Consider the following 13,452-nt stretch of genomic DNA (forward strand, 5'->3'; position numbering starts at 1 on the left):
GGGACACTGGACCATTGCAGGCCCAGCTGGTGGCACAGCACTACCACTGGCATGTGCAAACGTTGGGGTGGTGATGGCTGACATAATAAGACCGAGGAGACTGGAAACCACCTCCCATGTTCAGACCTCAACGCATGTGTTTTTACTGGACATCACGGATCAGGTGTACATGTTGTACATGTCTCTGGAAAATCTTGCATGCACAAGGGGTCTTGATGGTGCCGTGTGAATAGCTAGGTTTCTGTAAGTCTTGCCTATCCCTATGGGGTGTTTCTTGGAGAGAAATACTGATCTCTCATCCACAGTCATAGTAAGCTCAGAGAGAAAAGGTCTAAGAAGCAAAGTTCCATTCTTCCTCTATAATTGACTTCTTCGTAATAAACCTAAATCTTGTTCCCCAGGGGTCTGAAGAAAACAACCATAGCCTAAGGGTCTCCCAGGACAGCAAATGGTAATAAAGAAAAGCAGAGCAGGAAATAGGAGGATGAGATGTATGAGTCCTGTCTTTATCAACTGTTCCAGTGGGAGTCAGGAGAGCAGGGCTTGGAAACTCTGCTTGAGGTCTGGGGGTTGGGGAGGAGTAGGGGAGGGAGCAGGCAGGAGAAGTCAGGCCTTCAATAGTAAAAGAGGCCTGCATTTATCCTAACTCAACCAGGGAGGCTGGCGACCAGCTCAGCACTGCGTGCAGCTTCTCAGCTCATGGCATGGTCTCAGCAGCAAGTCTGACATTCTAATACTTGAAAGAAGGTGGCCTGTGCCCTTCCTGGGTGTCATAGCAAGAGCTGGGCAGAGGGGAAAACCTGAGTTCTTTCTTCTCAAGACTTGCAAGGGCCAAATGCCTGGCATTTCCTCTAGAAGACCAATAGCTGTCTCATGGCCAAGATGAATCAGGGCCTCACTAGTCAAAGGTGATGTTTGTTTCCATCACTGTGTACCATAGGGTCTGAGGCTGAATTGCTCATAATGAGGTTCGATGAGGCCCTCCTAACTGTTCATACACTTGGTTGATGATGATAAGTGTTTCTAAAAGGATCTACATGGTTTGGAGCAGTGGTTCTCAGACTTTGGTGTGCATAAACAATAACCTGGGTGAATTAGAAATCCAGATTCAGGGCTTGCACCTGTAATGATTTGCACCTAGTGAGTCTGAGATAGCTCTAGGAGTCCTTGTTTTTAATAAACTCCCAGAAAATGCTGCTGCAGGAGCGCCACAAGTCTCAGAGGAATGTGGGCACTGTGGGATGAGTTCTAGGCTGGGACTCGGGAGAAGGGAGTTCTGGCCTCAGATCTTCCCCAGACGTGTTGTGAAACCTTGTGCAAATTACTTCCCACCCCTGCACCTGCACTTGTTTCCTCTATAACATAAGGGATGGGGTTGGATCTGCAAGTCTCAACCCATGTTCCCAGGGAAGTTGCTACTGAGCTTTGATAAAATGCTTCCAGGGTGTCTCAGGCTAGCATGGCATGTCAACATGTTGGGGCCACTTTGCCTGTGTACGGATGTTTTTTTTTTAATATTTATTTATTTATTTAGATTGTATTTATTTATTCATGACACACACACACAGACACACACACACACACACAAAGAGGGGCAGAGACACAGGCAGATGGAGAAACAGGCTCCATTCAGGGAGCCTGATGTGGGACTTGATCCCAGATCACACCCTGGGCCGAAAGCAGATGCTCAACCGCTGAGCTACCCAGGGATCCCTGTGTACGGATTTTTTTTTTTCCTGTGTACGGATGTTTAAAAAGCTTCTGGGTGATTCTAGTTGCTGGAATGGAGAACTGCTAGATGGTGCCCAATGTTCCTTCTTGTTCTAGAATTCTGAATCTGTGCCACACTACATTACCTATGCCTCATTTCTTCATTAATCCCTCTCATGGGGGAAGAGTTTTCTACATAAGACAATTTTCCAGATAATTAGAATCCTCCATTAAGCACCAACCTTTTAAAACTTTTGCCCTTCTTTGATTTTTCTTCTTAAACAAAACATCAACATCTTTTGGATGATTTTAGGTCACCACTATGATCATTGGTTTGTGCATTTATTCAATAACAATGCATTTGGGATATCCTGTGTATTAGGGGCTCATGGGAAAAAAATGTCATAGTATAGCTAAAAGGTGGATGGGCCATGGGCCATAATAAAAGTGACAACTACTGTGAGCACTCATCACTGTTACTCTGTGGGGGGCACTGTTCTGGGCACTCCAACCTCATCTCTCATTTAATCCTTACAACAATCCTCTGAAGGCAGGTACAAAGATACTCCCATTTTACAGATGGGGAAACTAAGGCACAGAAAAGTTTTATATGTCAAGTTTGCACAGATGTTTGAAGAAGAGTCAGGATTCAAATCAGGCCCCAACCTCTCCGTGTGATCAGAGTCAATGTTGCTCCCTCCCAGAACCTCAGTTTCCTCCAGTGCTGAGTGACTCTGAGGCCCCTGGAAGGGGTCCCTGGACTCACACCTAATGGGTCTGTGTCTGCCCCCACCCCTGCCAGGTCTCTCAGGAAGTCTCTCATCTGCATCAAGGAGAGCCTGCGTATCTTCATTGACCTTGGGGAGAAAGACAAGGCTGCTGAGGCCTGGCTTGGAGCTGGGCGACTCTACTACCTCATGCAGGAAGATGAACTGGTGGAGCTGTACCTGCAGGTAGGCCTCCTGCAGAGCTCATCTTCCCACTTGGGCCTCTGGGGGAGACAGCTGTATCCTCCAAAGTGACCAGCTGTAGCTAGAGAGAGGTGGTGTCCATGCTGAGCCTTAGAGGGAAGGTCGACCCTGGGATGTTTCCCAGGCACAAGATAGAATCCAGGGTGGTTGGCTGACCATCAGTCCCCAAGTCCCAGATACATGTGTGAGCTCTCAAAGAATGTAGTAGGAGACTTGCTCATTTGCCATGTCAAGTAGATAATTTTTTGCTAAGCTCAACACACACCTTGACTTTGGGGTTTCGCTGCAATGTGAGGCAAGGTTGATGTGTACAGGGCATTAACAATATCGTCCTCTTCTAGTCTTTTTGTTTGTGTCCCTTTAATACCTGAGGTATGGTGAGTGTAGTGATGAAAGGCCTGGGCTCTGGAGAGAGACAGGCCTGGAATCCAATCACAGGGCCATCGATCACGGGCTGTGTGACCTTGGGCTTGTTACATCAGCTACTTCCAATACATCACAGGGCCTCAGTGTCTCATGGATAAACCCTATCTCTTAGAGTCAGGGTTAGGTGTGTCACTTGCATAGTAAATGCATATGCAAAGCAATCATCTCCTAAGTGCATGGGACTTAGTAAATTCTTAATGAATGGTATTTTATTATTATTAAAAATCTATTATTATTATTAAAAAATCCCTTGGATTTTTCTTTTTAATCATCATTTCTATTGTTTGCACGATGCTGACATTTTATATGATTTGTTTCATTGAAAATACACCAATTATCTTTTCTTCCTTCCCATTTTTTATTTTCTCCCTTTTTATTCCCCTTATTACTTAAACTCACACAAACCCACTTCCACCAAGGCTTAATTCTGGCTGTGTGACATTGAGTGCGGGCTTACTATGCACAGGAGACTTTGCAAGCACATTGATTGCATACCTGCTGAAATTACACCCTCACTCCAAATGCAGCAGGAGTTTTACTCCAACTCCCATTTTATGGATGTGGCTTAATGAGCCTGAGTAACTGCCCCAGGTGATACAGCTAATAAGTGGTGAAAACTGCACACAGACAGGGTGACATAAAGCCTCCACTCCCAGCCTCTATACTATTCTACTGTGGGATGTTAGAGCTGGAAGTGTTTTTTGGAAAGCAGATAATTAGGTCTCGCCTTTGGCTTGGTGAGAGGCGAGGCCCAGAGGGTGCCACTTGGGTTGTGCAGTGCTGGGCAGCAGAGCCTCCTGATGCCAGGATTCCATTTCCCTCTCTGCTTCTCTGTGCAGCTAGGCAGTAATAAGTACGGCGGGGTCTTGTCCCAGAGACTCACTGGCCAGGCCTGGTCCCAGGCCCATGCAGCCCGGACTGCTAGGACTGCTACCTGCTGTTCCACAGGGTCAGTCTCAACCTCAGGCTCTTTGCAGTCCCATAGCTGTGCTGCAGATGCTGTGGGGGATACATCCTCTCCTTTGGCTTCCTCCCTGCCTTCTGTTGAGATGAAATAGGGAAGCGCTTTCGAGAGATAAAGAGGTCCCCAGGCGCTAGGAAAAGGGTACAGGGCTGGGAGACACTAACATTTTTTTGCTACTATAATGTAAACTTAGAGTTTCCTCCTCCTTTCGGAGCCTCTGTTTTTCAGCCCTCTTCTGGAATCTCCTGGATTCTTTCTATGACAGAGCACTCCTGTGGTCTCGGGCTTGCTTCTCAGACAGGTCTTCTCTCCTTTGCTGACTTCTTTCTGTTAAAATGTAGATGTTCCCCCAAAACAATCTCTCTCCCTCTTCCCCCTCCTGCTGTCTCTCCTTCCCCCACTGCCTCCCTTGGGAATCACACCCAACCCTATTGATTTATGCCCTTCTTTATTCAGATACCCTTCCCCCCACTTGCACATTTAACTCTCTGCTGGATATTGTCATGTGGATAATCTCAGATTCAATCTGTCCAAAGATCAATCTCACTCTTGCTTCCCTCACCCAACCATCTTTTCTTCTAGCGTGCTTTTTTCCAGTTGCCTCAGCTGAAAACTCTAGAGTCAGTGACTTCTTTATTCACTCACTCACTCACTCACTCACTCACTCACTCACTCACTCACACTACCAGTATTCTTTGAGCATCTACTCTGCCAAGCACTGTTCTTGACCCCGGGGCTGTGGCAGGGAAAAGGGAGTCACATTTGCTCTCACAGCATCCAGTTAGCTGGGGAGAAAGACAGTGGACATAAGATGACACAAGGAATTAATTGGTGAGTTAAAATTGAGATGGGGTGCTGAGAGAGAAGCCCGGAGACTAGCTTCAAGGTGCATCCTGCATCCACACCCTCTTGTCCTAGATCTGCTAATGTTTTGGTTCAGGGCATTGAGGTTCTGGATTTGTGTGTAACCTCGAAGTCTGTCCCTTCCTCAGCTCTCATCCATCCCCCATGTGGCTGTCCAACTAATTGTCCCAAAGGGCAGATCTGCTCATCAAACACACCCTGCGTTTCTCCATCTGCAAATTGTAGGTGTTAGATGAGATCACTGTTTTCCAGACTGCAGCCATGTATGGATGAAGTTCATGGTTTTATCACCTTCATGTATTTTCTGTACCATTGTTTCCTTTGGCTCAACTTTAAATCAACTTAGCTTTCTACACTAAATAACACTATCTGAAATCACAGGTGTGGATGCATTACCAATCTTTTTCTTTAAAACACATGAAAATAAATACTTTTTAAAAAAAGATTTTACTTATTTATTCACAAGATACACACACACGCACACAGAAAGAGAGAGAGAGAGAGAGACAGAGAGAGAGAGGCAGAGACACAGGCAGAGGGAGAAGCAGGCTCCCTGCATGGGAGCCTGATCTGGGACTCGATCCCGGATCTCCAGGATCAGGCCGTGGGCTGAAGGTGGCACTAAACTGCTAAGCCACCGGGGCTGCCCAATACTTAACTTTCAAACATTAAATGTTTGTTTGGTCTCTAAAAGTCATCTCTAGGGTACCAAAGTAATCTCTCATACCACGATGGGGAAGTGCCAGACCAAGGAATTACAAAGGCTTCTTGTGGGCCCTATGAGCATGGAGGACAATTCAGTGTTCGGAGGATGTGAGCAGAGGCTTAAACCAGGTGGTCAGGATCTCGCTTCTACAGCTCGTGTGGACATTTGGAAGTCCTCTCTACCTTTGACACCTGTCTCTGTCCCATCCAGGCAGCCATCCAGAAAGCCCTGAAGTCTGAGGAGCCCTCTCTGGCTCTCAAACTCTATGAAGAAGCAGGTGACGTGTTCTTCAATGGGACCCGCCACAGGCACCGTGCGGTGGAGTATTACCGAGTAAGTTCTGGGCTGCACAGTGCGTGAAGCCGGGCCTGGGCACAAGTGTGGGCAGGGACACATGGCCTGGGGTCCCTTTCCCTTCTCTCACTGGTATTCCTTTTTCTTTTCTTCCTCATCCAGTACCCACGTGTTCTCCCTTTTTTTCAGCCAACAGATTCTCAAAGAAGGGGTTGGTCACCTGTCATTCCTAGGCTTGATAAATGATCCTTTCTGAGAAAACACATCAAAATAACTACATCTCTTGGGTGCATGGTATTTTACAGCTTCTTGCACACTTCTGTGTTTACCAGAATGTTCCGTCTACCACCTGTGGCATGGTGGGAGATGTTGGGTCCACGTATGAACACTTTCGTTTTACTTGTTTTTGTTTTACTTTGTTTTTATTAAGTGTGCATTAAAATATATTTAAAAAATTAAAAATGTGTAACACCCAGCTCATCAAAACCGTGATTTCACAGATGTTATTGCAAAGATGAGGCAAAATAATAAGAGAGAGTTGATTTAAAAAATAATGGCAGTTAAATAATTGTGCAGATTTTAAGCAAGTATGTCAAAACTATAATTGATCATCACTGACTGAAGGTTGGAAAGCTCATCATCTTGTTTGACCTTAGAATTTTATTTATTCATTCATTTGTTTGTTCAGCTCTTTGTTTAGTCATCAAACATTTATCAAATACCCAGTATGTGCCAGGCACTGAGCACGTTCCTGCCTATTGAGCTACTCATTGTCATATGCACTTTATAGATGAGAAAATTAAGTCTAGAGAGATAAAGTGACCTGCTTAAAATTCTATCATAATAAAAATAATAGAAGTGACTATTTATTGGGCACTCTCAGATACCATGTGCATACTCCACAGATTGTGCTGTGGGTGCTAATGGAGCATGTGGCTGGGAGGTGAAGAAGTTCCCATGTGGCTTCGAGAAACATCATCTTCCTTTTTCCTGATCTCCATTTTTCTAGTCTTAGGAGGCCTGGTGATCTTTAATTCTCCTACCTCTAAAATCTGGGCAGAGCAACCTGAACAAGGACCAGGAGAATGAGCTGTGACAAGCCATGCATGGAAGCATGGCCACTTCCCCCAACCCCTACTGGCAGAATGTAAGCCCCCCTGGAGTATGGTCTGTACCAAGGATTCTTAGCTGGACTAAGCGTCCATGTACTTCTGTTCTCAGGCTGGGGCTGTTCCTCTAGCAAGAAGGATGAAAGCCATGAGAACAGAGCTGCGGGTTTTCAACAAGCTGACGGAGCTGCAGATCAGTCTGGAAGGCTATGAGAAGGCTTTGGAGTTTGCCACCCTGGCGGCCAGACTCAGCACAGTCATAGGTAGGTGGTCCTGGTGGTCTGCCGTATTGAATGGGAGGGCCAACCACTTATCCAACCGTGGGGGACAGCAAAGCAGTAACAGCAGAGGCTCTGGAATTGGACTGTGTGGGTTCAAATCTTGAGTCCAATTGTTCGAGGCATCTTAACTGTAAACAAGCTGCTTAATGTCTATAAGCCACAAGTGTGTCATTGGCAAATCAGGATTAAAAATAGCACCCACCTCATGTGGTGGTTATGAAGACCAGTGATGATCCACGTTAAACCCACAGCACAGTTCTGGGTACATAAGTCCTTGCTGAGTGCGACCTGTGCCACACTGATTATCATACCACCGTTGCTATTATTCCCCACTGTGGGGTAGATAGTACTTTATCCTATGCACAGCCAGTGCCCCTGTTACCCAAGGTCTCTGCCCTAAATTTTTAATCGGTTGATTGTTAGTCCAAAGCACATTTTCCATGCAGAATTGCAAAGTAAATGAAGATCAGATTCTCATGAACTGAAGTCACTGTGTAGCTGAAAAAGCTTGCAATTTCCAAAGAAGCTAGTGTGAAACAATGTGCACCATTAAAACAGGAAAAAGGCAGAATTAAAAAAAAAAAAAAAAGATTAAAAAAAAAATCACCCTCCCCTTGAATGCTGGTCTTAAGGAAAAGCAGGTTTGATTAGAGAAGGCTTGATTCAATGTAGGGGCAAATGGAGTCTTCTGAGATGATTCCAGAAGGGGCTTCTGGGCATTCTCAAGGGCCAGAGATGTGGATGGCACTGGACTTTATTGTGTCTAATTGCACTTCAGATTTCTCTCTCTCTTTTTCCTACCTTTTTCTTTACTGCAGAAAATCTTATCTGAGTGACAGTCTGCTATCTCAGGAAAGGCCATGGGAGCCCCAGGCAGCTCCCTTTCTGAGCACTCTTTATCCTTCCCTGGACAGAAGCTGAAAGGAGGCCATATCCACTCTTTTATGCACTTCCCTGAGACTGGATTTTTCCATATCAGAGAGTTTTCTCTCCCGTGGATTTTTTTCTTTCATTTCTGGCTTTTGTCTCTTTGAAGCTTAAAAGTGATGTTTTTTAGACTGCATCAAACAGCCACCTTGCAAATATTCCAAAAACACAATGGGAAGCCTTTGTTCTCTTTAAAGGGCCACTTTGTGTTAAAGGAGTTGGTTATTAAAACAACAGACCCACCAAAAACCAAAACAACAAATCATAGACCCATTAGAAACCAAGGTTCTAAAGCATGGGTTAAAAGTGAGGGGTGGGGGTCTTTGTAGTCATCTGAGACCTTGAGCTTGTGAAGGAGCCAGAGGGTAACTGCTACTGGTGGCAGTCCCAGGGAAGAGGGAGACTTTCATGTGGAGAAGACGTTTGTACTAAAGAGTTATTCATTACAAAGAATCTTTAGTTCCCCATCAAACTAGTCTTGTCACCATGTCTCATTACAGGGATATGGAAATAATTATTTCCCAGAATCTTGAGTTATAGAGACATCTATAATAAAGAGAAAGCTTTTTTTTTTTTTTTTTCTTTTTTCAGGAAATCATCCTATAAAATCTTGACCAGCACACATGCTCTAAGCAGTCACTCCCAGACCCTGGTGTTTTCTTTTGCGTCACTTACCACAGGTGTAATTTTGCCTTTGTGTGTGAGATTATTTAAGGAACATCTGTGTCCTATGAGATGATAAACCTCACCCAAGGGCAGAGACCTCCTCTGCTTTGTTCTGTATATCCCAAGCACAGTTCCTGATCCCTAGAAGACCTTCAAAAAACAGTGCAGAATGGGTGACTGGTAGGGTGCAATGAAGCGTTGGCTACAAGATCTCTCCCTCAGTCTTCCAATTCCTAGGAGATCAGAAGCAGGAGCTGGTGGCCTTTCACCGTCTGGCTACAGTGTACTATTCCCTGCGCATGTATGAGATGGCTGAGGACTGCTACCTGAAGACTCTGTCCCTCTGTCCACCGTGGCTACAGAGTCCCAAGGAGGCCCTATACTACGCCAAGGTATATTATCGCCTGGGCCGACTCACCTTCTACCAGTTGAAGGTAAGAGCCAGGCTTACGAAGTTGTGCCAGGCTGCATTCCAACCCTATCCTCCCCTGACCCTCATCCTTTAAGGTGAAGTTGAGTGGGCCAAAATGAGGAGTCACATCTCATAGGGTGGGGAGTGACTCCTCCAGGGACACGATGGCTCTTTTCACGTAGCCCCATGGGAGACCTCAAAGATGCTCCTGTCTACTGAGGAGAAGGATCATAGCTCTTCTTTCTCCTTGCCCTGCTGTGTTTCCATAGCCACTTTATCTGTCAGGTCCTATGGGGACATTGCCCAGTGCTTATGAGTTCCTCAGGGGCCTATAGAAATATATGAGATGAGGGACGCATGGGTGGCTCAATGGTTGAACATCTGCCTTTGGCTCAGGGTGTAATCCTGGGGTCCTGGGATCAAGGCCCGCATCAGGCTCCCTGCATTGAGCCTACTTCTCTCTCTGCCTGTGTCTCTGCCTCTCTCTCATTCTGTGTCTCTCATGAATAAATAAAATCTTTAAAAGAGAGAAATATACAAGATGCAAAACAAAAGAACTGTAAACTCCAACATTAAAATCAAAATTAATACTTAACTGTGCATCTTCCAAATATTTTATTTTATTTTTCCAAATATTTTAGATTAACTAGTCAGTCACAACATACTTCTTTTTTTTTTTTTTTAAAGATTTTATTTATTTATTCATGAGAAACACACACACACACACACACACACAGAGAGGCAGAGACACAGGCCTAGAGAGAAGCAGGATTCATGCAGGGAGCCTGACGTGGGACTGGATCCCGGGACTCCAGGATCAGGCCCTGGACTGAAGGCGGCGCTAAACCGCTGAGCCACCCAGCTGCCCCACAACATACTTCTTATAAAGTGGTATAAAACTCTAGGAGAAACCTGGGTACATGCTAACATGTTTGAGATAGTGAGGGTGGTATCTACAAATGCAGGCATGCCTGTGTCCTAATGAGGCCATAGCCCTGACTCTCCTGTTTGCTTGGCGGGAATTGAACCCAGAGCTCTTATTTTCCCAACCACTTCTAGAGCTGTGTTGGTGGTCCGAAAGTCTCTGTTACAATTCTGGCCCTCGAATTTTGTCCCTGGCACTGGCTTCCCTTTACCAGAGGTCCCTGTCTGCACCAGCGCAGCCCTAAATCTCTTAATATTCTTCTGAGTCACGCCTGTGTTTGGCCCCCAGGGGAACCTCAGGGCAACTCTGCTGTCCTTTTCTTATTTGACAGACGTGGTTTCTGGCCTGAATTAATTATTGACTTACGAGGGTTAATGGGAACCAGACATCCCTTTTTGAATCTCACCCAAAGAAGCATCTGTTCCTCATTCCCACCATGTGGGGAAGGATGACGGAGTAGTGAAGGACTCCTTGGCCATCTTGCCTCTGTCCCATAGCTCCCCAGAAGTGGTTTAGGGACAAAGTGCTTGTGATCAGATCCACCCAACCAAGGGAATCTAGGGATTGCAAGGCGGAAGACTTCAACTCAAATTAGCTTTAGCAAAAAAGGTGATTTATTGGCTCAAGTGACTGGGAAGTTCAAGTATAAATTTAGGAGTTTTAGGTAGTTCTGGATGCTGGTACTCAAATGTACACATTTCCTTGCCTTTTCCTGTTTCTTTTTGCTCTGTATGTTTCTATCTCTCTCTGTCTCTTAATGTCCTGTGTGTTCAGCTATTGGCAGGCTCAAGCCCACAGCTGAAAGGGTGAGGGAACATTTACTCTGTTAGATCACCCTGAGAGGTCCCAGGGAGTGACTGAGCCCAGTCAGCTGGAGTCATTTAGGAATCCCTGAGGCACCAGGCCTGGGACGATGGTGCCTCATGATTGGCTGCTCCTGGGTGAGGTGCCACCCCTGTGCCTGAGGTGTAGGGCCAGTGGAGAGAGCAGCTGGTCCACAGCAGGGCGGGGAAGGAGCACCCCCAGAAACTAGGAGAAGTGGGGGATCCCTGGGTGGCTTAGTGGCTTAGCACCGCCTTTAGCCCAGGGGGTGATCCTGGAGACCAGGGATCAAGTCCCATGTCAGGCTCCCTGCATGGAGTCTGCTTCTCCTTCTGCCTCTACCTGTCTCTCTCTCTCTCTCTCTCTCTCTGTCTCGAATAAATAAATAAATCCTTAAAAAAAAGGAGAAACTAGGAGAAGGGGATGGGAAAGTGCATGGGACAGACAAAAGCTTGAATTCTGAGTTCTGGCACTGCCTCTTGGCTTCTCCTGGAAATATTTGCTTATTGCTGTCTCTTCTCTGCCCCCCTGCAATGGGGTTAGGATGCCCACGATGCCACCGAGTACTTCTGGCTGGCCCTGGCGGCAGCGGTCCTGCTGGATGACAAGGAGCTGCAGGACACCATTAGGAGCAGGCTGGACAACATCTGTCGGAGCTCCCTGTGGCACAGCAGCCCCTTCGGGCGCTCCTCGGAGAGGGCGCGGTGGCTGAGTGGTGGGGGGCTGGCCCTCTGAGGGGAGCTGTGCCACATCTGACCAGTGGCCTTGGCTGGTGACCAGAGCTGCCTCCCTGCCCTGGGCTCCTACACAGGAGGGTCCATGTCATCCCCTGGCCCAGGTCCTGGTCTTACAACGGGATGAGCACAACCCAGAGGGAGAGGGGCTCATTCCAGGTCGGCCCCACAAGGAGGGATGACAGGGCAGGGATTGGAAGTCCTGGCTCTGTGACTAGAGCCTTCCCAGTAGACTGTGGCCCATGCACCCGTACAGCCTCTGAAATGCACTTTCTCAACGTGCAGTTCTCCTAAAGAAATTGAGAGACCTTGCCCTTAGGGGGAGCTTCTCTCCTGCCCACAGTGAGGAAACCCGGCACTGCCCTGGAGAGAAGGCAAGCCCTTAGGCCTTTGCTCCCCTCGCTGACTTTTCTCAGGGAAAGCCCCCTCCCCTTGCCGGCAGAGGAACTGGTAGTTTCTGTCTTCCCTTTCCTCAGCCAAAGGAGGTGCCACTCCTCCTGCTCTTGGGGATCGGTAGGTGGGAATTCACCATGCTCTTAGCTCAAAAGATGGCCTCAGAATGGCACAGGGCCTGGGGTCTGATGCCGATTCATCTCCATCCTGCCTGAGGCTCTGCTCCTGCCTTAACCTCTCGGAAACTCCAGGAGGCTCCCCGAGGGCCAAGGCTGAAACACTGAACACTAAGAAAACTATGACATAAATTATATGTAAATAGTGTATATGATTAAATACTGCTCATCTACATTTATGCACATGTCTCCTTTCTAATAGGGAGAGATGAGATGGGAGGCTTGAGGGATGGGTTAAATACCAAGAGATTTCAGGGAAGCTCCTCGACAAAGCATCTCTATCAGTTATCTGTTACTGCATAACACGTGGGGTGCCTTGAAACACCCATCACCCCACAGTCTGTGCAGGAAGACAGGAACTCAAGTGTGGTTTGGCTGGTCCTCTGGCTCGGGGTGGCTCACAAGGCTACAATCAAGGCGTCAGCTGCTGTCTTCTCAAGCTTAGGGGAAGGCTCCACTTCCAAACTCACTCCCACGGCTGTTGGCAAGGGTCAGTTCCTTGTTTGCTGTTGCAAGAGGCTGCCCCCAGGCCCCCATCATCATGTGGGCGTCTCCACAGGGCAGCTTGCAACATGGCAGCCGGCTTCGTCAGAGAGCAAGTGAGTGAGAGAGCCAAGTGAAAGGACAGAGTCTTATCGTAACCTCATCTCAGAAGTGACATCCAATTAGTTTTTTTGCCTGTTCTAATAATTATAAGTGTTTCGCTAGCTCCAGTCCACACAAAAAAAGGGAGGGATATACCCAGGGTGTGAATACCAGGAGACAGTGAACCATTGGGGGCCCTTCAGAAGCTGCCTATCACCGTATGAGTTCCTTGATGATGGCATCAGGAAGTCCCTAAGGCAGTGAACTCCAAGTATGGTCCACGGACTGGACCAGCTGCATCAGCCTCACCTGTGAGATGATTTGAAATGCAAATTCTGGGGCCCACTTAAGGCCTCTGAATCATATCTCTGGAGTCCTCTGGAGTCAGAGAGCTCTTGCTCTCTGAATGATTCTAATGCACAGGAAAGCATTAGGAACACTGCTATGGAGGCACAGTTCTCAGATAATATGCAAAAGAATCACCTGG

The 13,452-nt window shown here is 47.0% G+C and overlaps 1 protein-coding gene across 4 annotated transcripts in view; it reads left to right on the forward strand.

The window, feature by feature from the left end:
- Positions 1–12,559, forward strand: part of SH3TC2 (SH3 domain and tetratricopeptide repeats 2) — a 102,286-nt gene extending 89,727 nt beyond the window's left edge. For 2 of the 4 annotated variants that reach the window (XM_072824588.1, XM_072824586.1), the window contains exons 13-17: positions 2,513–2,663; positions 5,852–5,974; positions 7,157–7,307; positions 9,141–9,352; positions 11,621–12,559. In XM_072824588.1, coding sequence (XP_072680689.1) covers positions 2,513–2,663; positions 5,852–5,974; positions 7,157–7,307; positions 9,141–9,352; positions 11,621–11,812 — 829 coding nt within the window. In that variant the 3' untranslated portion in view covers positions 11,813–12,559. Of the gene's footprint in view, positions 1–2,512; positions 2,664–5,851; positions 5,975–7,156; positions 7,308–9,140; positions 9,353–11,620 lie in introns of those variants that run through there. The other 2 variants (XM_072824587.1, XR_012030100.1) reach the window with 2 other exon arrangements.
- The last annotated feature ends 893 nt before the right edge of the window (positions 12,560–13,452 follow it).

Source organism: Canis lupus, chromosome 4, assembly GCF_048164855.1.
Source record: "Canis lupus baileyi chromosome 4, mCanLup2.hap1, whole genome shotgun sequence".
In the NCBI taxonomy this organism is placed as follows: Eukaryota; Metazoa; Chordata; class Mammalia; order Carnivora; family Canidae; genus Canis; species Canis lupus.